This window comes from Anabrus simplex, chromosome 14, assembly GCF_040414725.1.
Source record: "Anabrus simplex isolate iqAnaSimp1 chromosome 14, ASM4041472v1, whole genome shotgun sequence".
Lineage (NCBI taxonomy): Eukaryota > Metazoa > Arthropoda > Insecta > Orthoptera > Tettigoniidae > Anabrus > Anabrus simplex.
In genome coordinates this window covers 43,912,253-43,934,324 of record NC_090278.1, presented here as the reverse complement: position 1 = coordinate 43,934,324, position 22,072 = coordinate 43,912,253, and the positions used below count along the sequence as shown (strand labels likewise).

The 22,072-nt window shown below is 39.5% G+C and overlaps 1 protein-coding gene across 3 annotated transcripts in view; it reads right to left on the bottom strand.

The window, feature by feature from the left end:
• Nucleotides 1-21,326, bottom strand: part of LOC136885215 (zinc finger MYM-type protein 1) — a 103,512-nt gene extending 82,186 nt beyond the window's left edge. Inside the window, exons 1-2 of one of the 3 annotated variants that reach the window (XM_067157650.2) lie at nt 21,085-21,326; nt 6,111-6,170 (exon numbers count right to left, since the gene is read on the bottom strand). In XM_067157650.2, the coding sequence (XP_067013751.2) occupies nt 6,111-6,167 (57 nt within the window). In that variant the 5' untranslated portion in view covers nt 6,168-6,170; nt 21,085-21,326. Of the gene's footprint in view, nt 1-6,110; nt 6,171-19,514; nt 19,801-21,084 lie in introns of those variants that run through there. The other 2 variants (XM_067157651.2, XM_067157649.2) reach the window with 2 other exon arrangements.
• Between the last annotated feature and the right edge of the window lie 746 nt (nt 21,327-22,072).

The window sequence follows — 22,072 nt, the reverse complement described above, 5'->3', positions numbered from 1 at the left end:
CTTAACCGCCTGAGTCAAGCTCCATTATAATAGCTTTCCCTTCTCGCCAAACCGTCTGCTTGGGAGCTCCATACAACACAGCCATCTTGGAGAGTAACGGCAAGCTGACTACTGCAGACTACCGAGCTCACACCGAGCTAGCCGAGTCGCCAGTCCCATAATTCAATGCGCGCACCGCGAAAGTGCGCAGAAGTTACAAATGATAATTCGGCGCATTACAGAGTCCAGTCAAATGCCTGACAATAATGGATAGATAACTTGAATTAAATTGGTCTGGTAACTTCCACAGTTAGGAAAGATTTCCAACAATGGCCGATAATACAGATAACGGCTGGATACACAAGTCGACATGACAGATGAATAAATAAATACACTTAGATGCTTTGATGTAATAATTCAGTTATGTCCAGTAAATATTAGTTCCCATTTTCACATTACACATTTGACCACACTTTGTCAGTTTAAAGAACTTATACACAATACCTTCTCTCCACACTGTATCATATGCAGCTGTTAGATCAATAAACACTGCTCCACTCTTTAACTGCTTTTCAAAACCTGTCTCAATATGTGTTGTCAAAGCAAGCACCTGATATTCACAACTACGTTGAGGTCTAAAACCAGCCTGTTCAATTGGAATGAATCTAAAAATTAGAGGGCTTATTCTATTGTAGATAAGCCGTTCCAAGAGCTTAAAGCAGACACTCATTAAGGCAATTGGTCTGTAGCTTTCGACAGAATCCGTAGGTTTACCAGGTTTTAAGATAGCTAGTATCTTAGTTCGTTTAAACTCTGAAGGGAGTTGACTTGTTCGGAGTATGTTTGAGAAAAACTGCACTAGCCAGTTCCTTACATTTTTTCCACGGTGCTTCAAAAATTCTGGGTGTATACCATCAAAACCTGGGGATTTTCCATTTTTCAATTCATTTAAGGCAAGCAAAAGCTCTTGCTCAGTAAAAGGAGCAGAAATATTGGAAGAAGTAGTGTACTCCTTTTTCAAACGAAACAGTTCGTTTTTTTATAAACCTTTTGTGTAATTTGTCTGGCTTGGATTTGGACAAACTGGCAATGTGACTGGCAATATGATTAGGTGAAACCTCTGGTTTCAGCTGGGGACTGTGAGGTATTCTTCCCAGCTTCTTTAGAACACTCCAAGCTTTTCTACTTGAGTGTCTGAAGTCCAGTGTATCTATGGTTTCCTTCCATCTGCTTCGTCTAGCTTCATCTAGTTTATGAAGGAGCTCGTCAGCTACATCTTTTTCACCACTCTCCTGGAAATCCTCATAAAGTACTTCACAAGCCTCATCCCACCCTGGTATAAAGTCATTTCTCACTCCACGGGGAATATGTCTTTTAGCACACGTTAGAATAGCTTTCACAAACCTAGAGTAGTTACTAACCTCAGGAGGAATCCATCATATGGTACTGTCAAGATCAGCTGAATAGCTCTCCCAGCTAGCTTTACTAAAGTTCCAGCGAGGGAGTAGAGAAGATCTTATAATAGGAATCTGCATTCCAATTTCCAGAAGGACAGGTCGATGTTGACTATGTGGAATGTTCATAACAACTTTACGAAACACAGGTAAGCTTGATCCCTGATCACATGAAGCAAAGCACAAGTCAGGATTGGTTTCTGAGTCCCATCTTCCTGACTTGAATGTAGGTTTGTCTTTTGGATTGAAAATCAGTTGCATGTTACAAAGCTCTGCCCACTCTATAAGTTTTTCTCCACACTGATCACTATATCTATAACCCCACAGAGTATGATGACTATTGAAATCACCCACATAGATGGATGGGTGAGAGATTGTTTGAAGAACATTGTTAGGCCACTGAATTCCTGGAGGTTTATAAATATTTATGATCAATACATCATTAACTTTTGTAGTGATGTTGAAAATGCCTGCATCAGAATTAGCAAAGACTAAATAAGTACAGGTGATGGAATTTCGAACAAAGGTTGCAGTTCCATAAGACTGATGATAAGTAGCTCCCAGTAACTTGTATCCAGGAATGTTTCCTCTTGAACGAAGCTGAGATTGATCAGAGGCATGAGTTTCCTGAGTGCATATCACATCAACATTATTTTCCAATGCCAGTTTGGAAAGGTAGTCACTTTTAGATCTACTGATTCCTTCGATGTTGATTTGAAGGACTCTCAGAACAGTTCCCAAGGGCTTTGCAGATTGGCTCTGAAAAGAGCTAGTATCGTTCGTTTCGTGTACCATTAGCCAGGAGATCACAAGTGATAGTCTGGCTACCAAAAGCTGACGTTCAGTTCAGTACTGGCAACACAGTTACCTGTACCTATCCAGGGGCTCCACGGGGAGGAATCAGCATCACCCCCAGTGGTGCAGTGTTCATAGACCTTAGAGCCGCTTATGATACGGTTTGGAGAGAGGGAGTTGTGTATAAGTTTTTTAAACTCGTTGGATGCAGAGTAATGTCTCAACTCATAAATAACATGCTATCAGATAGATTGATCCAGGTAGTTATGGGTAACAAACATAGTAAAGTTAAAAAACTCAACAATGGTCTCCCTCAAGGATCTGTGCTCTCTCCATTGCTGTTTAATATGTACATTGCCGATATACCTGGCACTACATCATGCGAATTTGCTTATGCGGACGACCTAACAATAGTTACTCAGCAATCCAATGTGAATGAGATAGAAGCAATTCTAAACAGAGACCTTGACATTTTAAGTGAGTACTTTGATAAGTGGTGTTTGATACCCAGCACCAGTGAAATAGAAACCTGTCCCTTTCACCGTAATAACTGGCAGGCAAACATTACTTTGAATGTTTCCCTCGGCAACTCTCCTCTACCACACAATCCTAACCCCAAGTACCTTGAAGTAACTCTTGATCGAACACTATCCTTCAGAAAACATTTAATGAATACCGCTGCTAAACTGAAGACCAGGAACAATATCATTCAGAAACTTGCAGGTTCTACATGGGGAGCATCAGCATCCACTCTTAGGTCGTCAGCACTGGGACTGGTATACGCTACAGCCAAGTGTTGTTCTTCTGTTTGGCTGAATAGCCCTTATGTTAAGAATATTGATGATGTTCTAAATCAGACGATGCACATTGTTTACGGACAGTCAGATCCACTCCTCTTTTTTGGTTGCCAGTCTTGAGCCACATAACACCTCCAAGAATACACAGGCAAAACAACCTAATATGCGAGTTCAGGAAGATAACAATGAACCCAAGTCTTCCCATTCATGAAGATATGGTTGTAAGGTATAGACATCTGAAATCAAGATCTCCTCCCATTCAGACTGCAAGAGAACTCATCAATAGCAACTTCAATGTTTCTAATGAATGGCAATTGGAGTGGACCAACACAGCTCCGGAAGAATGGCAGACCCTCTTTAGTCTTCAACACCCACCACCTGGTTTTAATCTCCCCAGAAGAACTTGGGTTCTTCTCAACAGAGTCAGTACCAATCATGGTCGATGTGGTTCACTGTTGCATAAGTGGGGTATGTGCTCCTCCCCTGAGTGCGACTGTGGTGAGAAGATACAGACCATCCGTCATATTGCCATTGAATGTCCAAGGAGGTCATATTCTGGTCAGCTGAAGGAGTTTGTGTGTGCTTCTGATGGGGTTGTACAATGGTTGGACAGTTTAGATTTAAGCTTATGACCTGTTTTTGAGATTGGTTGATTGTTTGAGGTGTTATATTGTTTGATTTTTTTTTAACATTATATGTATAGTTATGTACTAGCCATAAGCTAAATAAATAAAAAACTAGCACAGGCATGCCTGGAACTTCTTCTTCTCGAGATGATCAATAACTTGCACAAAACCCTCTCCAACATCGTTAAGAAACATCAATAGTGTCCAAGTATTTAAATCTTCCGTATCCTCTGATATATAAGTCAGTGGATGTCCATTGATAACAGCCTGTATGTCACAGAGCAAAGTCAGTAATTCTTCATAAGTGAGTACAGACCTTCCAAGCATTCGTCTCAACAAAAGGAATCAGACGTTCCCGCCATCCTCTCCACCAACTCGCAGTAGGGGGATTGAACTCCCACTCTATTTCTTGAAACCTAGATTGTTGTTGAAGTGCTTGGAGATCTAGGCTTTTTGTGCACTGGAAGCCCCAACAAAATTGGTACCAATGTCAGAATAGATAACGAATGGATGGCCTCTTCTAGCGATAAATCTTCTTAATGAAAGAAAGAAAGCTTCCATACTTAATGACGAAAGTAGTTCCAAGTGGATTGCTCGGAAGACGGCACAGGTGTACAGAACAATCCATACCTTAGAATTACCTCTCAGAATTAATGGTCCTGACATGTCAATGCCAACCACTTTAAAAACATTGGCATCATTTACGTGATACTTATGGAGAGATGCAAACTCTGTTTCAGTATTCTTTAGTTTATGACATTTACACTGCAGACAAATTGCTATCACCTTATTTACAGTCTTCCTATCCAATACCTTTTCCTCAAATAGGTCATTACGGGGTGAGTTGACCGTTTGGTTAGGAGTGCGCGGCTGTGAACTTGCATCCGAGAGATAGTGGATTCAAATCCCACTGTTGGCAATCCCTGAAGATTGTTTCCAGTGGTTTCCCATTTTCATACCAGGCAAATGCTGGGGCTGTACCATAATCAAGGCCAAGACCGCTTCCTTCCCATTCCTAGGCCTTTCCTATCCCATCGTCGCCGTAAGACCTATCTGTGTTGGTGCAGCGTAAAGCCACTAGAAAAAAAATAGGCCATTAAAAACCGCAAACTGGCATGACAATGAAGTCCATGTTGCTCCATAATCATTGCTTCAACTATTTCCTGTTTCTCAGGCAGCAAAAATGGGTATCTGAGTTCATTTGATCCTCACCCATCACAATCTTAGTCTTCACTGGGATGAGACCTTCCTCGTCCCTGACATAATTTATCCCATTGGCGTTAATGCATTCAGCTGGGAATGAATCTGATTGAATACCATAGACGACAAACAGCTCTGTTGCCTTTATTCCTGAAAAATGTACGGGACCTGCATGGGAGTTAATCTTCCTTGCATTACTACAGAATCTAAGAATCCATTCCACAACCCTAACTCATTGAGAAAAGCTTGAATTTCTTGTCATTTCTAGGCTTAACACTGTCATTGTGTGGTTCAACTTCTTCGTTTCAGCTAGGATTGCGGTTTCATCCTCACTGTCTTCCAGCTTGTCTTCTTCTGGCTGTTTTAACCATGACGAGTCCTTCACTTGGATTGGATAACAGCCTGGGAATAGTGATGATTTAGCTAACAGCAGCTGCACTCAAACTTCTTGGTCACTTTCAGTTCGCAGCATATGCGTGTTGGCTAGTGTCTACGAAGGTCCTTCCTTCACACCACCTGTGATTAGTCAAGGAACATCCACTCGCTTTAGCAGTTTATTTCTTGATGACACTTGTGAAATTCATCAGTAATACTCTCAGGCAATGGCAAGTCCCACTTCTGTTTGACGTTCTTGGTTTTGTTTTCTACGCACCGCACCTTCTGCAACAACAGCTGGAATGGGAGAAGTGCTGGAGTGAGAAACCCAATGATATCAAAAATCTTACGCATTAAGGAAAGTAGTCCGAGAACCTTTGTAATGACCTTGATTCAGCTCATATGACAAAAGTGATATTCAAACTAGGAATTAATAAAAAAAAAATCCCTTAAATGTTTGAAATTGGTGATGCTTCAGTTTCAAATTATAAACCACTCTGTGATTCAGAACATAGAGGTTTATTGAGTTTGTGACGTGTTCAGTATATGCCAATGCAGTCTTTTTACAGGACGGGTTAGGTTCGAGCAGACCTCGATACTGGCATATTGCATTTCTAAAGTTCTTCCTGCATGTATGCAACCACTGTTTCCATAAGGGAACTGGTGGTATGAATAGGCTATGCTTTAGAACACTAGAATGGAATAATAATCAGGTATTTTATTATTTTGTATTCAATACTAAACAGTGCACAACAGAGAAACTCCCTTTAAGAAAACACAAAGTAAATGGTGAACTACTTGTGAGTTTTGATTCTGTAAACCTTACACAAACAATCTCTTTCGATAGCTCACAATATTATATTAGAAGGACAATAAGAACTTACAGATGAGGGTGACTCTGCAGGTCCAGGCTCACATTTGATGAAGGGCAGCTGCTCCATTATCTAGAACAGAAGAGTATTCCTTACTTACTTACTTGTGCCTGCAGTCTACCTTTACAACAGTGAAATTATACACATTTACACAAATGTACATTATGTCAACATGGAACCAACATGACATCCATAAGTCATAAATGTACAGCTGCAAATATTGAGAAAATGTCTGGTAATCAGATGTCTTCATCCTGAAAAAAAGCCACTTCTAGGGCATTCTTACTGGCAAGCATATCAATCTAAATATGACTGGTTATATTCCTCCAGACATCAGCAGAAAAGCAACCAGATAAAACCCACAAAAGCTCTCTCCTATTCATTGTTCTGAAGAATCCAGATCGTCACTCCATCACTAACTTAAGTTTTATCACCAAATAGAGAGAATGGTCGAATGAAAATCGACCAACAAGGAAGGTTGAGGGACTTCATCCCTCCCGATGTGAATAGTATACGAATAGGACAGGGGATGGGGTTGCATGGGATTGTGAAATGGGGAAGCAGATGAGGCAAATCGTGACTCTGATACTCAGATCGTAACATTAAAAAAACATGGTGGTCAACATAGCCGGACTGCTACTATCACGGAGTTAATGTATCATACGGAAAATCACTGTTACACATATGAAAACTACCACATGCACAACAAGCTCTTTATTTAGATTTCACTTCACTCAATAGATGGAAGTACATCATCATTTTGAATGTTTAAAAATAAATTAAGGTTACACGTTTTAAATTTCATACTAAAGCTCGTATTGTCAAAGTATCAACTCGTGAAAATTTAAATTTATAATTCCACCTTTACAATACTGTAATTGTCTTTATTGAAAAGACTACATTAGACTATACTCGTGATACATGTTTTGTCCTCTTATAGGACATCTTCAGTCACACCTACAAACAGTGAAAATAAGGTGAGGACAAGTTGAAATAAGTAAATAAAAGGTCTTTAGATCTTATGACGTGGCTTGTTAGCGTCTTGTCAATCTTGAATGTTAAAATGGTGCAGCATGAACATGATATGAAGCATGAAGTCCAGTTAAAACACAGATTAAAACGTTGTTATATGTATAGAATTGCCCAGTTATAAAACAACATGAGTGGCTGTGCAAATAGAATCAGTTCAACGCTTGATTTTGCCCAACCAATTGAACAAGCAGGTTTCCGCCGAGGTTTTGGAACAATCGACCATATACTCACCCTTCATGAAGTTATCAGCAGAAGTAATGAATATCAAATGCCGCTCTGTCTAGCCTTTGTGGACTTTGAAAAGGCTTTTGACTCGGTGAGCCACGCTGCTGTTTTGCAAGCCTTAGCTGAACACAGTGCCGATGCTGCCTACATAAGAGTTCTCCAGCATATCTACGAAACCTCTTCAGCCTTCGTGAACATCAATGTGCCAACCACGGATTTTCCCATTCAAAGAGGTGTTAAGCAAGGGGACCCCATATCTCCCAAGCTGTTCTCAGCCGTATTAGAAATGGCCATGTCAAAAATCAACTGGCAAAGCACAGGAATCAAAATCAATGGGAAAAGGCTGAACAATTTAAGGTTTGCAGACGACATTACACTTTTGGCCAACGACATCGATGAACTACAAACTCTAATACAAGATCTTGTCTCAGCCTGTCAAAAAGTGGGACTAACCATGAACCTTTCTAAAACCAAAGTGATGCTTAACAAATGGGCCCCAGCAGGAAAGCTGCATGTGGGAAACACCACATTACAACAGGTCAATGAATTTGTCTATCTTGGGCAACTTGTAAACATGAAAGGGGACTTAAGACCGGAAATCTTCCGACGTATCAAACTAGGATGGCAAGCCTACGGAAGAAATTCTTCAATTTTCAAATCCAACATGCCACCCCACCTAAAGAAGATAGTCTTTGACCAGAGTGTTCTCCCCGTACTGACTTACGGTTGTGAAACCTGGACATTGAGCGAGTTTGTTAAGCAAAAACTCAGAACAACCCAAAGAGCTATGGAACGGTTCATGCTAGGCTTGACAAAGAAAGACAGGAAGAGAGCAGATTACATCAGGTCAGTCACAAAGGTCAGTGACATTTTAGAAAGGGTATTTACCCTAAAATGGCAGTGGGCAGGACATGTTGCTCGGAGAACTGATGGTAGGTGGACAAAGCTTGTGCTTGAGTGGTGTCCGAAAGACCATCTCAGACCAAGGGGAAGACCACCGGACAGATGGGATAAAGACATCCGGAAGACTACTGGGATCAATTGGCAGAACATCGCTCAAGACCGTCCCAGATGGAGAGACCTCATGAAAACCTACCTTGCTTCGGACTTAAAGAGGCCACATCGTAAAAACGATTGAATATGGCTGATAGTGATAGTGACACATAAAATAAGAGTTTTGTCTGTACATTGCTCAGAATTTGAAAAGAATGGTATTTCCGTATTGATCATGTCCACAGTAACAAGGAAATGCACTTTTTACTTTTCCGTAATTTCTGTCTGTCTGTATGTATGTATGTATGTATGTATGTATGTATGTACAAGCATCATGAGAAAATGGCTGAAGATAATTTAATGAAAATTGGTATGTAAAGTCTGGGGATGAGCCACTACAATCTAGGATATAAATAATTTTATTCACACTGAGTGAAATGGTAGTTTAGGGGAAGGCCTAAAATTTCAATTTTCAAATATTTCTATTGTTAGAGGTCCTATTGATAAATACTACATGAATAAAGTTATATAGAACTAAATTTCTGATCATTTATGTCTTATACATTTTTACCGTACCGGCTATGATAATACAGATATTCATGAATTTGTATTTTTGTTGCTAAGTCCATATCAACGTCGAGCCATGAGAAAATGGGTTAACAGAATTTAATGAAAATAGGTATATAGAGTTGGGAAATAAGAAACTACAGTCTAAGCTATAAATAATTTTATTCACCCTGGGTGGAATTGTAGTTGAGGGGAAGGTGCCTATAATTTTTAAATACCTACGTTGTTGGCCCTATCAAAAAGTACTGCATAACAAAAGTTAGAGACTGCACTTTCCGATCATTTATGTTTCGTTCACTTTTACCGTACCGACTATGATAAGAGTGGTATTTCAGAGTCGGAAGAAAGCTAATGTGAAGGCCTACAATATCGAAAGCGCATAACATTCATCAACAATAATATTACATTGACCATTGTTTATTGTAATGTTCTTTGTCTCTTTTACTGCCAATCAACTCTGATAGATGTGGTTACTGTACTGCTGCATACTGAGTATAATAGCCTGACTGAATATTGGCTCACTCTTAGTAGTAGTAGTAGTAATATTAGTAGTAGTATGACCTGGTCTAGAATTTTCATTTAAGCCTCTTCCAAATCTCAAAGCATTGAAGACTATCGGTGGTGTCCTCTGTTAGGGTCCAAGAAAGACAGAGATTAATCTTAAAGTCCCCGTTACAGAGGAGTCCTCGCCTGCTCAATCTGGGACCTTATTTCAACAGCAGTGTTCCAGCTGTGATCAAGTACGCCACCGAGATACTTAAACTATTGGAACAAACATCAAATACTGTTTGGAACCCGAGTATGGACACAGAGGGCACCAATACAAATAATAATAATAATAATAATAATGTTATTGGTTTCACATCCCACTAACTACCTTTATGGTTTTCAGAGATACCCAGGTGCCAGAATTTAGTCCTGCAGGAGTTCTTTTACATGCCAGTTAATCTACTGACATGGGGCACTGACCTTCAAATACCACGGACTGAGCCAAGTAGGGTCAGAAGGCCATCTGAGCCACTCAGCCCAGCGGCACCAATTACTGTCACACCTGCTATCCTGAGGGAAGCTCCATTGCCAAAGTGCTGGTGATTCCTTGTTGTCACTAACTGAAAATTGTTTGCTTATGCATAGATTTTCACAAGAAAATATTCTTCCGAAGGCTTTGATACTCGTATTTGGAAGAAACTATTTCTAGCTTTTAGCACTTGATGGCCTTGCAGAGGGTGAAACTGGATGTTCTCAGCCTTAAGTTGTTGACAATCAGCTTCAAAATTTTGACACAAGAAAATTCCGATGCCTCAGACATGTAAGCTGACAATCTCTTGACTTGACTTATTTCCTTTAATTCCAGGTGGAACACAGGGCCTTGACAAAATTTCTCCAGCTTGCTCTACCTGCTGCCAATGCTTTCACCTCCCTCCATGTCTTGTTCACTCCAGCAATCTCTTTGTCCATGGTTCACTTCCATGTAATCCTCGGTCTGCCTTGCCTGCAACTGCCTTGTGGATTCCAACTCAATGCCTGCCTTCTGATACCTTCTTGTGGTCTTCTCAGGGTGTGCCCAATCCATCTCCATTTTCTTCTCATTATCTGTTCCTGTATGGGACTTTGACTTGTGGCCTCCCAAAAGTCTTTGTTTGAGATGATCTTTGGCCACCATATTCTCATAATGTACTTCAAACATGGATTTATAAAAGTCTGTAACCTTGTGGTAATGTCTTTGGTCACTTTCCAGGTCTCACTTGCATACAGTAAAACAGATTTAACATGTGAGTTGAATATCCTTAGCTTCATTTTTATATGAATGTGAGGGGATCTCCATATTGGTCATAACTGTGCAAAAGCTCCTTTGGCTTTATTTATACGACTCAACACATCTCTAAAAGCACCTCCATCCTGGCTTACCATGCTTCCCAAGTAACAAAATTCCTCTACCCTTTCTATATCCATTCCATCTAGAGTCAAGCTACAATTGTTACGATGGTTTATGCGCATTTCCTTAGTCTTTTTGTTATTAATCTTTAAGCCTACTTCTTTAGCTTCTATTTTTAAGTCATTCAGTTTGATTTCAATGTCCCAAAAACATTCTGCAAGAATACGGAGATTATCTGCATAATCTAGTTCTTCCAATCGGTTATTAAATCCCCACTGAATGCCACACTTTCTATTCGTTACCTCTCTCAGCATACAATCCGGTGTCATGATAAACAAGACTGGCACCAGTAGACATCCTTGTCTTACTCCAGATTGTACAGCAAAAGGTTCAGACAGCTTCCCTTTATGTTCTACTTGACAAGTATATCCATCATACATTGCCTGTATAAGACGGACTATCTTTTGTGGAATTCCGAACTTTTCCATAGCCTTCCACATTTTCCTCTGGTTGACAGAGTCAAAGGCCTTTTCAAAACCAATGAAAAGTATACACAAAGATGTCTGATACTCAACAAATTGTTCAATGAATAGCCTTAGTGTGTTAATCTGATCCACAGTAGACCGACCTTCTCAGAAACCTGCCTGTTCTTGACGTAGTCTCCTGTCAACGGCTATGCTTATTCTGTTCAGTAGGACTCTTGACATCACTTTTCCCCCCATATGAGAGCAGCGTCATTCCCCTCCAATTACTGCAATCTGAGAGGTCACCCTTCTTCGGTATCTCGATGAGGACACCCTTCTTCCATTCCTCAGGAAGGTGTTCTTCGTTCCATATTAGTGTTAGAAATGGCTCCATGATTTCCGCTGTTAAATCTGGATCTACCTTTAGGGCTTCTGGGATAATGTTATTTACACCTGGGGCTTTGCCACTCTTCATTTGTTTCATTGCTTGTGCAATCTCTTGTCATGTTGGTGGTTCTACCGAGATGTCTGGATCCTCCAAAATGGTTTCAATGGAGTAGAAATGATTGTTAACAAAATCCTTGATGAAAATGTGGATAGGGTAGACTACGTTACTGATAGATTAATCAGAGTACAACTGACAACCGAAGAAGGAGTGAAAGATTTCATTGAAGTTCATGCAACCCAAACTGGAAACAGTGAGGAAAATATAGAGGAACTGTTGGAAAAACACGATGAAGTAATCACCGATGTGGAAGTGATAGTCATGGGAGACCTCAATGCGCAGCTTGGAAATGACAATTGGTAAAGAAGAAGTGACTGGATATGGCGAAAGAAGCAGCGAGGGAGATAAGCTGATTGATTTTTGTGAGTAAAACAGAATGATTGTGGATGACACTTGATTTAGAAAGATCACTAGATATGGCTGGGGTGAAAGAACAAAAACAGTTACAGTAGAACCCTGTTTATTTGAAATAAAGGGGGCGGAGCCATTTCGGTTCATGCATTTTTTCAGATGACACAAGGTAAATATTTTCGGAAGTTAAATGTTGAAATAAAATTGCAGAACTCTGTTAAGCAAAGATGCATACTGTATATTAACATTAAAATGTTTACATAATGTCACTCATTGTATAAAATCAGTGATTTTCTTGTGAATTTTCTTGGCGCAGCACTGTCGTGCAGCTATGTCGCGCCGCTGTTTAATCAACAGTACATCAGCTGGTGTAGATTCATTAATTTGTCCAACGAAGTGCAAAGCAATCTGAAATAAAACAGTTTATTTTGTTACTACTGAACTGAATACCGTATACAGTAATTTTATTACAGTACTGTAATTAAAGCGTGCGGTATTGTATTTTAATAAAAAATCGAAATCAATCTTACCTCCTATGCATTAAATCCATCATCTGCTCTAACTCGATTCTCAGAACTGCTATTGCCAAAATAGGGTTTGCCTATTAGCTCTCAGCACATACAGCAAGATAATTACTAATATCGAGGGCTAGAAAAGGGGGTAAAAACAAAATATTAAAATATAATTTTGCCAGAGCATTTCGATTAAGCCGGGTTTCGGTTAGGCGAAGTTCGGTTAAAAGGGGTTCTGCTGTATATCTTTTTTTTTTTAGAAATAGATCGTAAACTGTTATTGGATGCAACAGCACTATCGGAAGAGGTGTTTGATGGAGACACAGAGTAGTGGTAGCAAAACTGAAAATAGCTAAAAGTGTGAGATTAAAAGAAATAAGACAGAAGAACATAAAAGTTTCAGGAGGAATGAAAACAGCACATCCCTGTATCAGAAACAGAAGAAGAATAGAGCAAATTTTAAAACACATTTGTAAGCTGTAAAGAGAAGATTTGTGGCAGAACTTTGGCGAGAGTGAAGGAAAGGGTGAAATGAAAAAGTGAAGCAGGATGCTAAACAAAAGAAGAAAGAATGGCAAGAAGGGAATGTAAATAGGAAAGGAGGAAGTACCAGCAAGGAGCAAAGACCTATCCATAGATCAGTACAGGGATTTAAGGGGCATTTATCATGGCGCTTGAGTGAGGATCAGGGAACTGATAGGACAGTGCAGTTTCTGCTCGCAGTGTGGAACGTTTGTCTGTTTGTTCCCATGCTGGTCTCAGGGAAAGTCCAACCGGACAGCGTGAAAGTCAATGAAATGTCGTATGGCTTGTAGTGCCGGTAGATCCCAGGACAGGTTCGGCTCGCCAGGAGCAGGGCTTTCCATTTGACACCAGTAGGCGACCTGCACATCGTGATGAGGATGAAATGATGATGAAGACAACACATACACCCAGCCCCCGTGCCAGGGAAATTAACCAATGATGGTTAAAATTCCCGACCCTGCCGAGAATCGAACCCCGGACCCCTGTGACCAAAGGCCAGCACGCTAAAGATTTAGCCATGGAGCCAGACGTGAAAGTCAATGTATGATAATCAGGTTAATAATAATAATAATAATAATAATAATAATAATAATAATAATAATAATAATAATAATAATAATAATAATAATAATCAAGGAAACTTAAAATAAAGCACTACAACACAGTAGTGAAACCAGAATGCCTTTATGCCAGCGAATGTCTAGCACTGAACTGCAAGCTTGATAAATTAGAAATATTAGAAAGAAGAATTATAAGGAAAATATTAGGTCCTCCAAGAATTGCAGAGTTTTGGAAATTAAGAAGTAACAATGAAATTTACCAGAACGTAGAAAACATATCAGAAACAATAAGAAAAAGGAGATTGCTATTTCTTGGACACATTTACAGAATGGATGACAATAGACTAACTAAACGAATCTTCAAGTACCTTTGGGAAAAGAAATCAACTACCACCTGGATTCAAGAAGTCAAGAAAGACCTGGAAAGGAACAACATACGAGAAGAAGAATTATTGGAAAGAAAGATTTTTAGGAAGAAAGTCTTACAAATGGAAGGATTCCAAGGGAGGAAGGAAAAGAAAACAGGCACAAAGTGGACTGAAGACAGGAAAAAGAAACACAGTGAAACAATGAAAGAATACTGGAAGAAAAGGAAAGAACAACTAAGGAGGAACAATTGAAATTGTAACGTGGTCCTTAGAAGGCCGGAACGCAAGAAGAAGAAGAAGAAGAAGAAATAATAATAATAATAATAATAATAATAATAATAATAATAATAATAATAATAATAATAACAACTCGGCAAATGGATTGAACCTAACTTATCAGAAAGAGCATCATTGTCCATGAGAGTCAAGAAGTTGGAACTAGCCTATCAACTAAGAACAAGAAATGCCTGTCACACAACCTGAAACTTAAACACTACACATCAGTCATACGACCAGAAGCCCTCTCCTTAAACCGGAGAGGTCTGGTAGAGAAATTGGAAGTCTGAGAGAGGACAATCCTCAGGAAGATCCTAGGCCCGATAAAGGAAGATGGGGAATTCCGAAGGCAACATAACTGTGAGCCCTATGAACATACTGCAAGGAAAAGAAGGGTAGCTTTATGGCCATGTTGCAAGATTGCCTCCAAACTGACTGCTCAACCGTCTGTTAACCTTCTGGCAAAACAAGAAGGTTCGTACCACTTGGTTGACAGAAACCGAGAAGGATATTAAGGAACTGGGAATAACAGATCTTCAAAACAAACAGTCTGTGAGACGCACCCTGAAGGAAGTCTGTGGATTTCAGGAAAAACCCCGAAAGAAAGGTACCCCCTGGACAGAAGAGAGAAAGGAGTTAAGGCCACCACACACAGAAAGCTAAGCTAAGCTACACTACGCTAGGCAGCACTTTTATTGTCGCGCTGTTGTAAATAATCAATTACTCTCTCTGCTCGGCGGCATGTTTCTTTTTTTTCCCGAAGGGGTTCAACTGGCTGAGATTTTGTTAGTGTGGGGGCGGACGGAACAGATGATGAATCAGATATATGTGATAAGGAGTGTAGGTCTTCACATTCCGGACTCTCAATCATCTGAGTGGCTACTTCAGTTATCTCTTGACCTCGATATATTCCCTGCCTGTCAATGTTTGAATGTGTGCTGTAAGGAAAATTAAGCTACTAATACACATCCAAAGGTATATTAAGAAATGACACATGGAGATTTGTTTATGGACAATGAGCATATTGAACTGTCCTAGTGCTTGTGCTTCAAACACAATTATTCATGTTGTTTATTTAATTAGTAAAATGTTTATGCTGCCTTAGCTGAAAAACATAACAAATCGAGACGTTATTATTTTCTTATAAGCTCAAATGAATTACATGCGTTTTAAATTATAATGTAACATATGAATTCACTTATAACTTCATCAATTTTTAATATTTAAAAATATGTTTAAAATATTTTAAATATTAGCCATACTACGTTAAAGTGACAGCTCACCTTCTTGTAGAAATATGAGGCAGAAGGAATTCCATTTGTTTATGGAATTTTCAATCCTTCATTTTTTCCCTTCCTGCCCACTTTTACTCTCTTTTTGTCTCGTTAGTGCCCCCTTAAAATAGTCTCTCAGTCTTTTCCTCTTTACCTAAAACAATATATGTTATTATTTTACCCTTCACGTTCTTAGTAACTGTTGATATATTTAAGAATATGGCATACAGTTACAGAACAGGTGCTTCAACTGTATCTGCTAAATTGTAAGTAATGTGCCTAAAGCCATGTGAAAAATGTATTCATCAAAAACAATTAGAACTGTCAAAATTGTGATTATATAACTAATTTATAAATGGTAGTCTACTTACAATCAATTTGAAGTACTGTACTTATTTCCTGCCAACAGTTTTCCTTTCTTGTCAAGTTTCTGTAGTAATTTGCTGACGTATCATAAAGGCAGGGATATCTTTTCACCTCCGCAGTTAGTCGTTCTTCTTTTGGTCTGTTATCCATTGTATTAAAATAACGAAGTACTACCAGAAGAGACTCACACGACACGACTAAACACACACGACAGCCCGCCAGACCAACTACTCAGAACTGAAAAGCGCATGCGCCAGGCCAGCTACAGCCAAGAAAATCGCCTGCCTAGCGATCTGTCTAGCTTAGCTTAGTTTAGCTTGGCTTAGTATAGCTTAGCACAGTGACCTGTGTGTGTCATCGTATTTAAATGCATTGTGAGCGATATTTTTCATAACACCGTGTAGCTTAGCTTAGCTTAGCCTAGCTTTCTGTGTGTGGTGGCCTTTACACCAGCAGAAGATGTGACAATACTGCACAAAGATCAAAGCCCAACAGTTAAAAAAATGTGGTCCAAAGTAGGCCCATTTAAAAGAAGAAGAAGAAAAACAAATAATCAGAGCATATTCAATGGTAAATAATAATAATAATAATAATAATAATATTAATCATAAAACAGCCATGGATGAGGATGACCATAAAGTGATGGCCAACACGGGAGCTCACAAGTTAGTGAAATAGAATGAGCTCAGAGCATCACACTGTAGTGATATTCCACAAAAAGTGTTATGCGCTGCACAAATTACCCAGCAAGATGGGAACTGATAAGGACAGCAGGTCACCTTCTACACCCCTTATATGAAGAAATCAATCGAACACTGTACTGAGCTGTTAGTGGGACGGTCCTCATTTTACGTAATACCCTAAATTTCACACTTGATACGTTGTGGGCCTGTAACATAATGGTTATGGTAGTTACCTTGATATTGAAAGCCATGAGTTTTGAATCCATTCGGCTTCAAATTTTGTCACTATAAAAAAATTATTGTCATAGGCCTGAGGGCCAGTCCAACAAATTTTATACATAAGTATGATAATTCTTCATATATAAAGTTGTAAAAGAGACTTTAGGAAATTCTGAACACTTCTTTCTTGTCAGGAACATCATAGTTTACTCACATAACCCCAATTTGTATTTTGTACATAAAATATTATCTATTTCTGTCTTCAGAGGTAAATCAGAAAATTCAAAGTACAGCAAAAGGGAGATAGCAGCATGAGGTGAGTTCCCCTGTAGAGTCTGGGAAGATTGGCGTTACCGAAGAAGAGCAAGGAAATAGACCAACACCCCTATTCCTTAATAAAGCAGGTATGTTGTTAAGTTATCTGCCTCGTCCAGTGCTTTGGCTGAACGGTCAGCGCTTCATGCCCCTTGATGATACCTTTATTCTTAGAAGTGTCAGACCTCTTCCATTTTCCTTCTGATTAGTGTTAATAGAGGATGGTTGTCCAATAATCACCACCATGGACTGCAGTTCACAGAACCCCGGGTACAATTTCCAGACGAGTCAGAGATTTTAATCGCATCGGATAATTCCTGTAGCTCTCTGTGTTCCTATTTATACACATCTTCAAATACATACAACACATCACACCAAAGAAACATGCAATAGTGAACACATCCCTCCACATAGGGTTGTTTTAGGAAGGACATCCAGCCAAAAAACTAGGATAAATTCATGCAAAGTGCTGACCGCAGGCAACTAGGAAAAGGCCAGAAAGAAGAGGAGAGAGTTGGTATTAATTATTCCTTCTGGAGGGTGGGTGGATCCCCAAACAAATTCTGCTTTTAATTTCTGAGGCAGCAAAAGGCACTTCTCCATGCTATGGAAATGAGAATGCTCCGATGAAGCTTTGAATGCACACATTTCAACTACGCAAAGAACGACGACGTCCGATGATGACTGGAAGTCACACAAATTGTACTGTAAATAAACTATGGGAAGGTATGGGCACATCATTCACAGCAAAGAGACATCTGTAACAAGGACAGCCATAGCCAGCGACAGCGTGGTCGAGCGAAGACTATGGATGGATCACATCAAGGACATGGTATATGTGAATGCCACCCCAGAAGATGCCTTGGATAGGTCTAAATGGAGACAGATGTGCGGACAAGTGGACCCTGGCTTAAGTGCGGCCAGTATCCAGTAATCGGGAGATAGTGGGTTCGAACCCCACTGTCGGCAGCCCTGAAGATGGTTTTCCGTGGTTTCCCATTTTCACACCAGGCAAATGCTGGGGCTGTACCATAGTTAAGGCCACGGCCGCTTCCTTCCCATCCCATTGTCGCCATAAGACCTATCTGCATCAGTGTAACGTAAAGCATATAACAAAAAAAAAAAGCGGACGCTGTCACTGTGCGGGGAAAATGCTACAAAGACGATGATGATTATTCCATTATTATTATCTGCAGCGTAACGGTTGGCATTATTAGCTGCCGTCCTCGGGGGCCCGGGTATGATTCCCAGTACTGCCAGAAATTTAAGAATGGCACGAGGGCTGCTATGTGGTTAAAATGGTACATGCAGCTCACCTCCTTTGGGGGTGTGCCGGAAAAGAGCAGCACCACCTCGCGATGAGGACACTCGAGTTTACTTATCATTGAATCCATAGAGAGAAATCTGACAACTGCCCTTATAAATCTGTCAAGCTTACTGCAATCAGAACCAACTCAGACACAAGTGTGTGCCTTCCACTGGAATAGGGAAGCTGATCGTGAATGGTCAGGTATCCAATTGCAGCTCTCCAAAATTCCTGGGAGTGGCCCTTAATAGAGCTCTTACGTTCAAAATCCGTTGTAAGAGTAATAAGATGAAAATATCTAGATGAACAAAAAAATCCATATTTTAAAACTTCAGTCTTAATTATTATGACTGTTCAATTATTTTGTCAATACCGGTATTTCCAATGAGTGGAGACACATTTCTCTCAACTTCTCATATCACCGTCACTGTCCACACTCGACTCAATGTTGCTGAGATAGACCTGTCCGGTGTAGGTATACTGAAGTATTTGGCTCAAGTAGTGCAAAGGTGCAGAATTAAGCCATCCTGCAGAGGCAGAGTAAACAGGAAAGATATAGGAGTGAATAAAAACAGATATTGCTCAACATTTTTGATAGCCAATCTGTAATCTTCTATGCTTTGTAAATAGTTTTCTTTCAGTAATTGGGTGTTCATTTATGGAGTTTATTGTTAAGTTAACAGCTAACATGAAAGAAGCTAATCAGACTATTGTTCAAACATGTGTAAGTTTGTATTTGTATCTTATTCAATAATAAGAGCAACGGGAAACAAACAAAAATAGTTAAAATCCATACTAAAAAAGCATGTGATCCTGAGTTTTCGGAGATCAGTATATGCGACTTCTCCCGTCTTAACGTTGTTAGTGTAGAGAACGATTTGGATGATCAGGATCACAGCGAGGATGTAGTTTAGTTCACACAATATTTTTTGTAACTGTGATATAAGGAAGGTTTCAGATGTAACTTGCTGTTCAATACTGCTTTTTGAAGGTACTCACCACAATATTTTATTGAGAGCAACTATCCCCGTCAGCTACTAACAATTAACATAACCACACCTTTCAACCACAGAATTGAAGTCGTAAAATTATAACGGTAGTGTCCGAAGTTCATAGAATTTGTAAAATTGTCATTTGTTCCAACACACAATAATACAAAGACAGAAAGAAAATATGTTATCGGGAAAAATGTCATTGTGCTTACTTTAGGAGGTAAATAAAATACCGGTAGCCACTTGCACTATTCCCATTTCGAGAGCAACCCACATTTTCTTTTGCTATCGGGGAACTATGCTCAGCATATGAAGTATTCCACCGCAAGGAAATATATTTTAGCCGGTGGATTACAGCATAGAAATTCATGATTTCATGCGGAAATGTTTCTTCTTCTTATTCTCCTTGAACGTTATTGAACTTGCCGTATAGATAGCCTCCGTCCAGCCCCTGAACCTCTTTCATGAGTATATACATCTATATATATAATATAAGAGTTTTGTCTGTACATTGCTCAGAATTTGAAAAGAATGGTATTTCTGCGTCGGTCATGTCCACAGTAACAAGGAAATGCACTTTTTACTCTTCCGTAATGTATGTCTGTCTGTCTGTCTGTCTGTCTGTCTGTCTAAATTTATGTATGTATACGCATCACGAGAAAACGGCTGAAGAGAATTTAATAAAAATCGGTATGTAAAGTCGGGGGATGAGCCGCTACAATCTAGGTTGTAAATCATTTATTCACGCTGAGTGAAATGGTATTTTAGGACAAGGGCTAAAATGTAGTTCTCAAATATTTATATTATTAGTGGCCCTATCGAGAAATACTACATAGCTGAAGTTATTTAGAATTAAATTTCCAATCATTTATGTCTTATACATTTTTGCCGCACTGTCTATGATAACACAGATATTCATGAATTTGTCTTTTTGTTGCTAAGTCCATATCAACGCAGAGCCACGAGACAATCGGTAAACAGAATGTAATAAAATTTAATGAAAATTAGTGTGCAGAGGCGGGGAATAAGAAGCTACAGTCTAGGCTACTCATTATTTATTCACCCTGGATGAAATGTTAGTTTCGGGGAAGGCGCCTAAAATTTAATTTTAAATGCCTACCGGTATGTAATTGGTCCTATCGAAAAGTACTACATGGCGAAACTTATAGAGAATACAATTTCCGATCATTTATGTTTTATTCGTTTTTGTTTTTTCGTCGCATCGACACAGATAGGTCTTATTGCGACGATGGGACAGGGTAGGGCTAGGATTGGGAAGGAAGCGGCCGTTGCCTTTATTAAGGCACAGCCCCAGCATTTGCCTGGTGTGAAAAGTGAAAATATGAAACCACGGAAAACCATTTTCAGAGCTGCCGACAGTGGGGTTCGAACCTACTATCTCCGGAATACTGGATACTGGGTTATTCAGTTTTACCGCACCGACTATGATAACAGTGGTATTATAGTATCATGCTATTATGGTGCTATTATAGCACCACGATTCACTAAATAACTACAAATTCAACCCTGAAACCCTGAAAAAAGCCGTTTCTTAAGAAAAAATTCTTCCTCTTCACCTTTATTAAATTTTACATTCATTTTATTCCAAATTAGCAGTGAAGAGGGGGTTTCTCCTCTGACTTGAAGGAAAATTTGCCTCGCCGTCATTGTAGTGAATTGAGATTTTCCGACGCATCGGGTATCGTATGATCAATGTTGTTGCTGTTGTTGTTGGAGAGGTTATGGGCTCTATTATTTCACCCAGCCACTACACTTATTATCGTGATATTACACTTATAATGCGAAATCACACGCAATTATTCACACTACGAAGGTCACACGCAATGAATCTCACTACGAAGGTCACAAGAACAGAGTTGAGCATCATGTCTATGTACACATCTTAAGTAGCGTGTAACATATCAAAGGAAGTGCGTAGAAGCAAGAAACAGTGGAAGCAGGAGTATGTAACCGTGCGAACAATAAAAAGACAGTAATTTACAAATGAATATGAGAGTCATCCAAATATTGATTGATAGCATGTATTATAGCAGGAGACATCGGTAAGCAAACAGGAGACATTGGTGGGGAGAGCTTTCTGAAGACTGAGAAGACGAGAGATAAAAGCCGGACGAAAAGAATCATACACAGGGCATTGGAATAATAAATGATTTACATCAGCACTCAGAGTACCACATAGACAGGAGGAGTGGGGGGAGATGTTAAAACGATGTTTATACACAGGAGTAAGGGCATGATTAAAGCGAAGACGAATAATGTTGGTAATGTGACGGCGAGAATAGTTACCCTTCAAATACCAAGGATAGGGAGGAATACAAGGCTGGATATTGTAATAATAGCGACCTTTATAAGAAGCTGATCGAGTCCAATCTTCTTGCCACTGACGATAAGCGTAATGTTTAAGAACAGGGTAAAAATCGGGTAGAGGAACTGCAAGTTTAAGTAGGGATTTTCCATCACGAGCAGCTCGCTTAGCGAATAACTCCGCCTGTTCATTCCCATAGATACCTATATGACTAGGGACCCAGACAAAAGTGAGAGCCA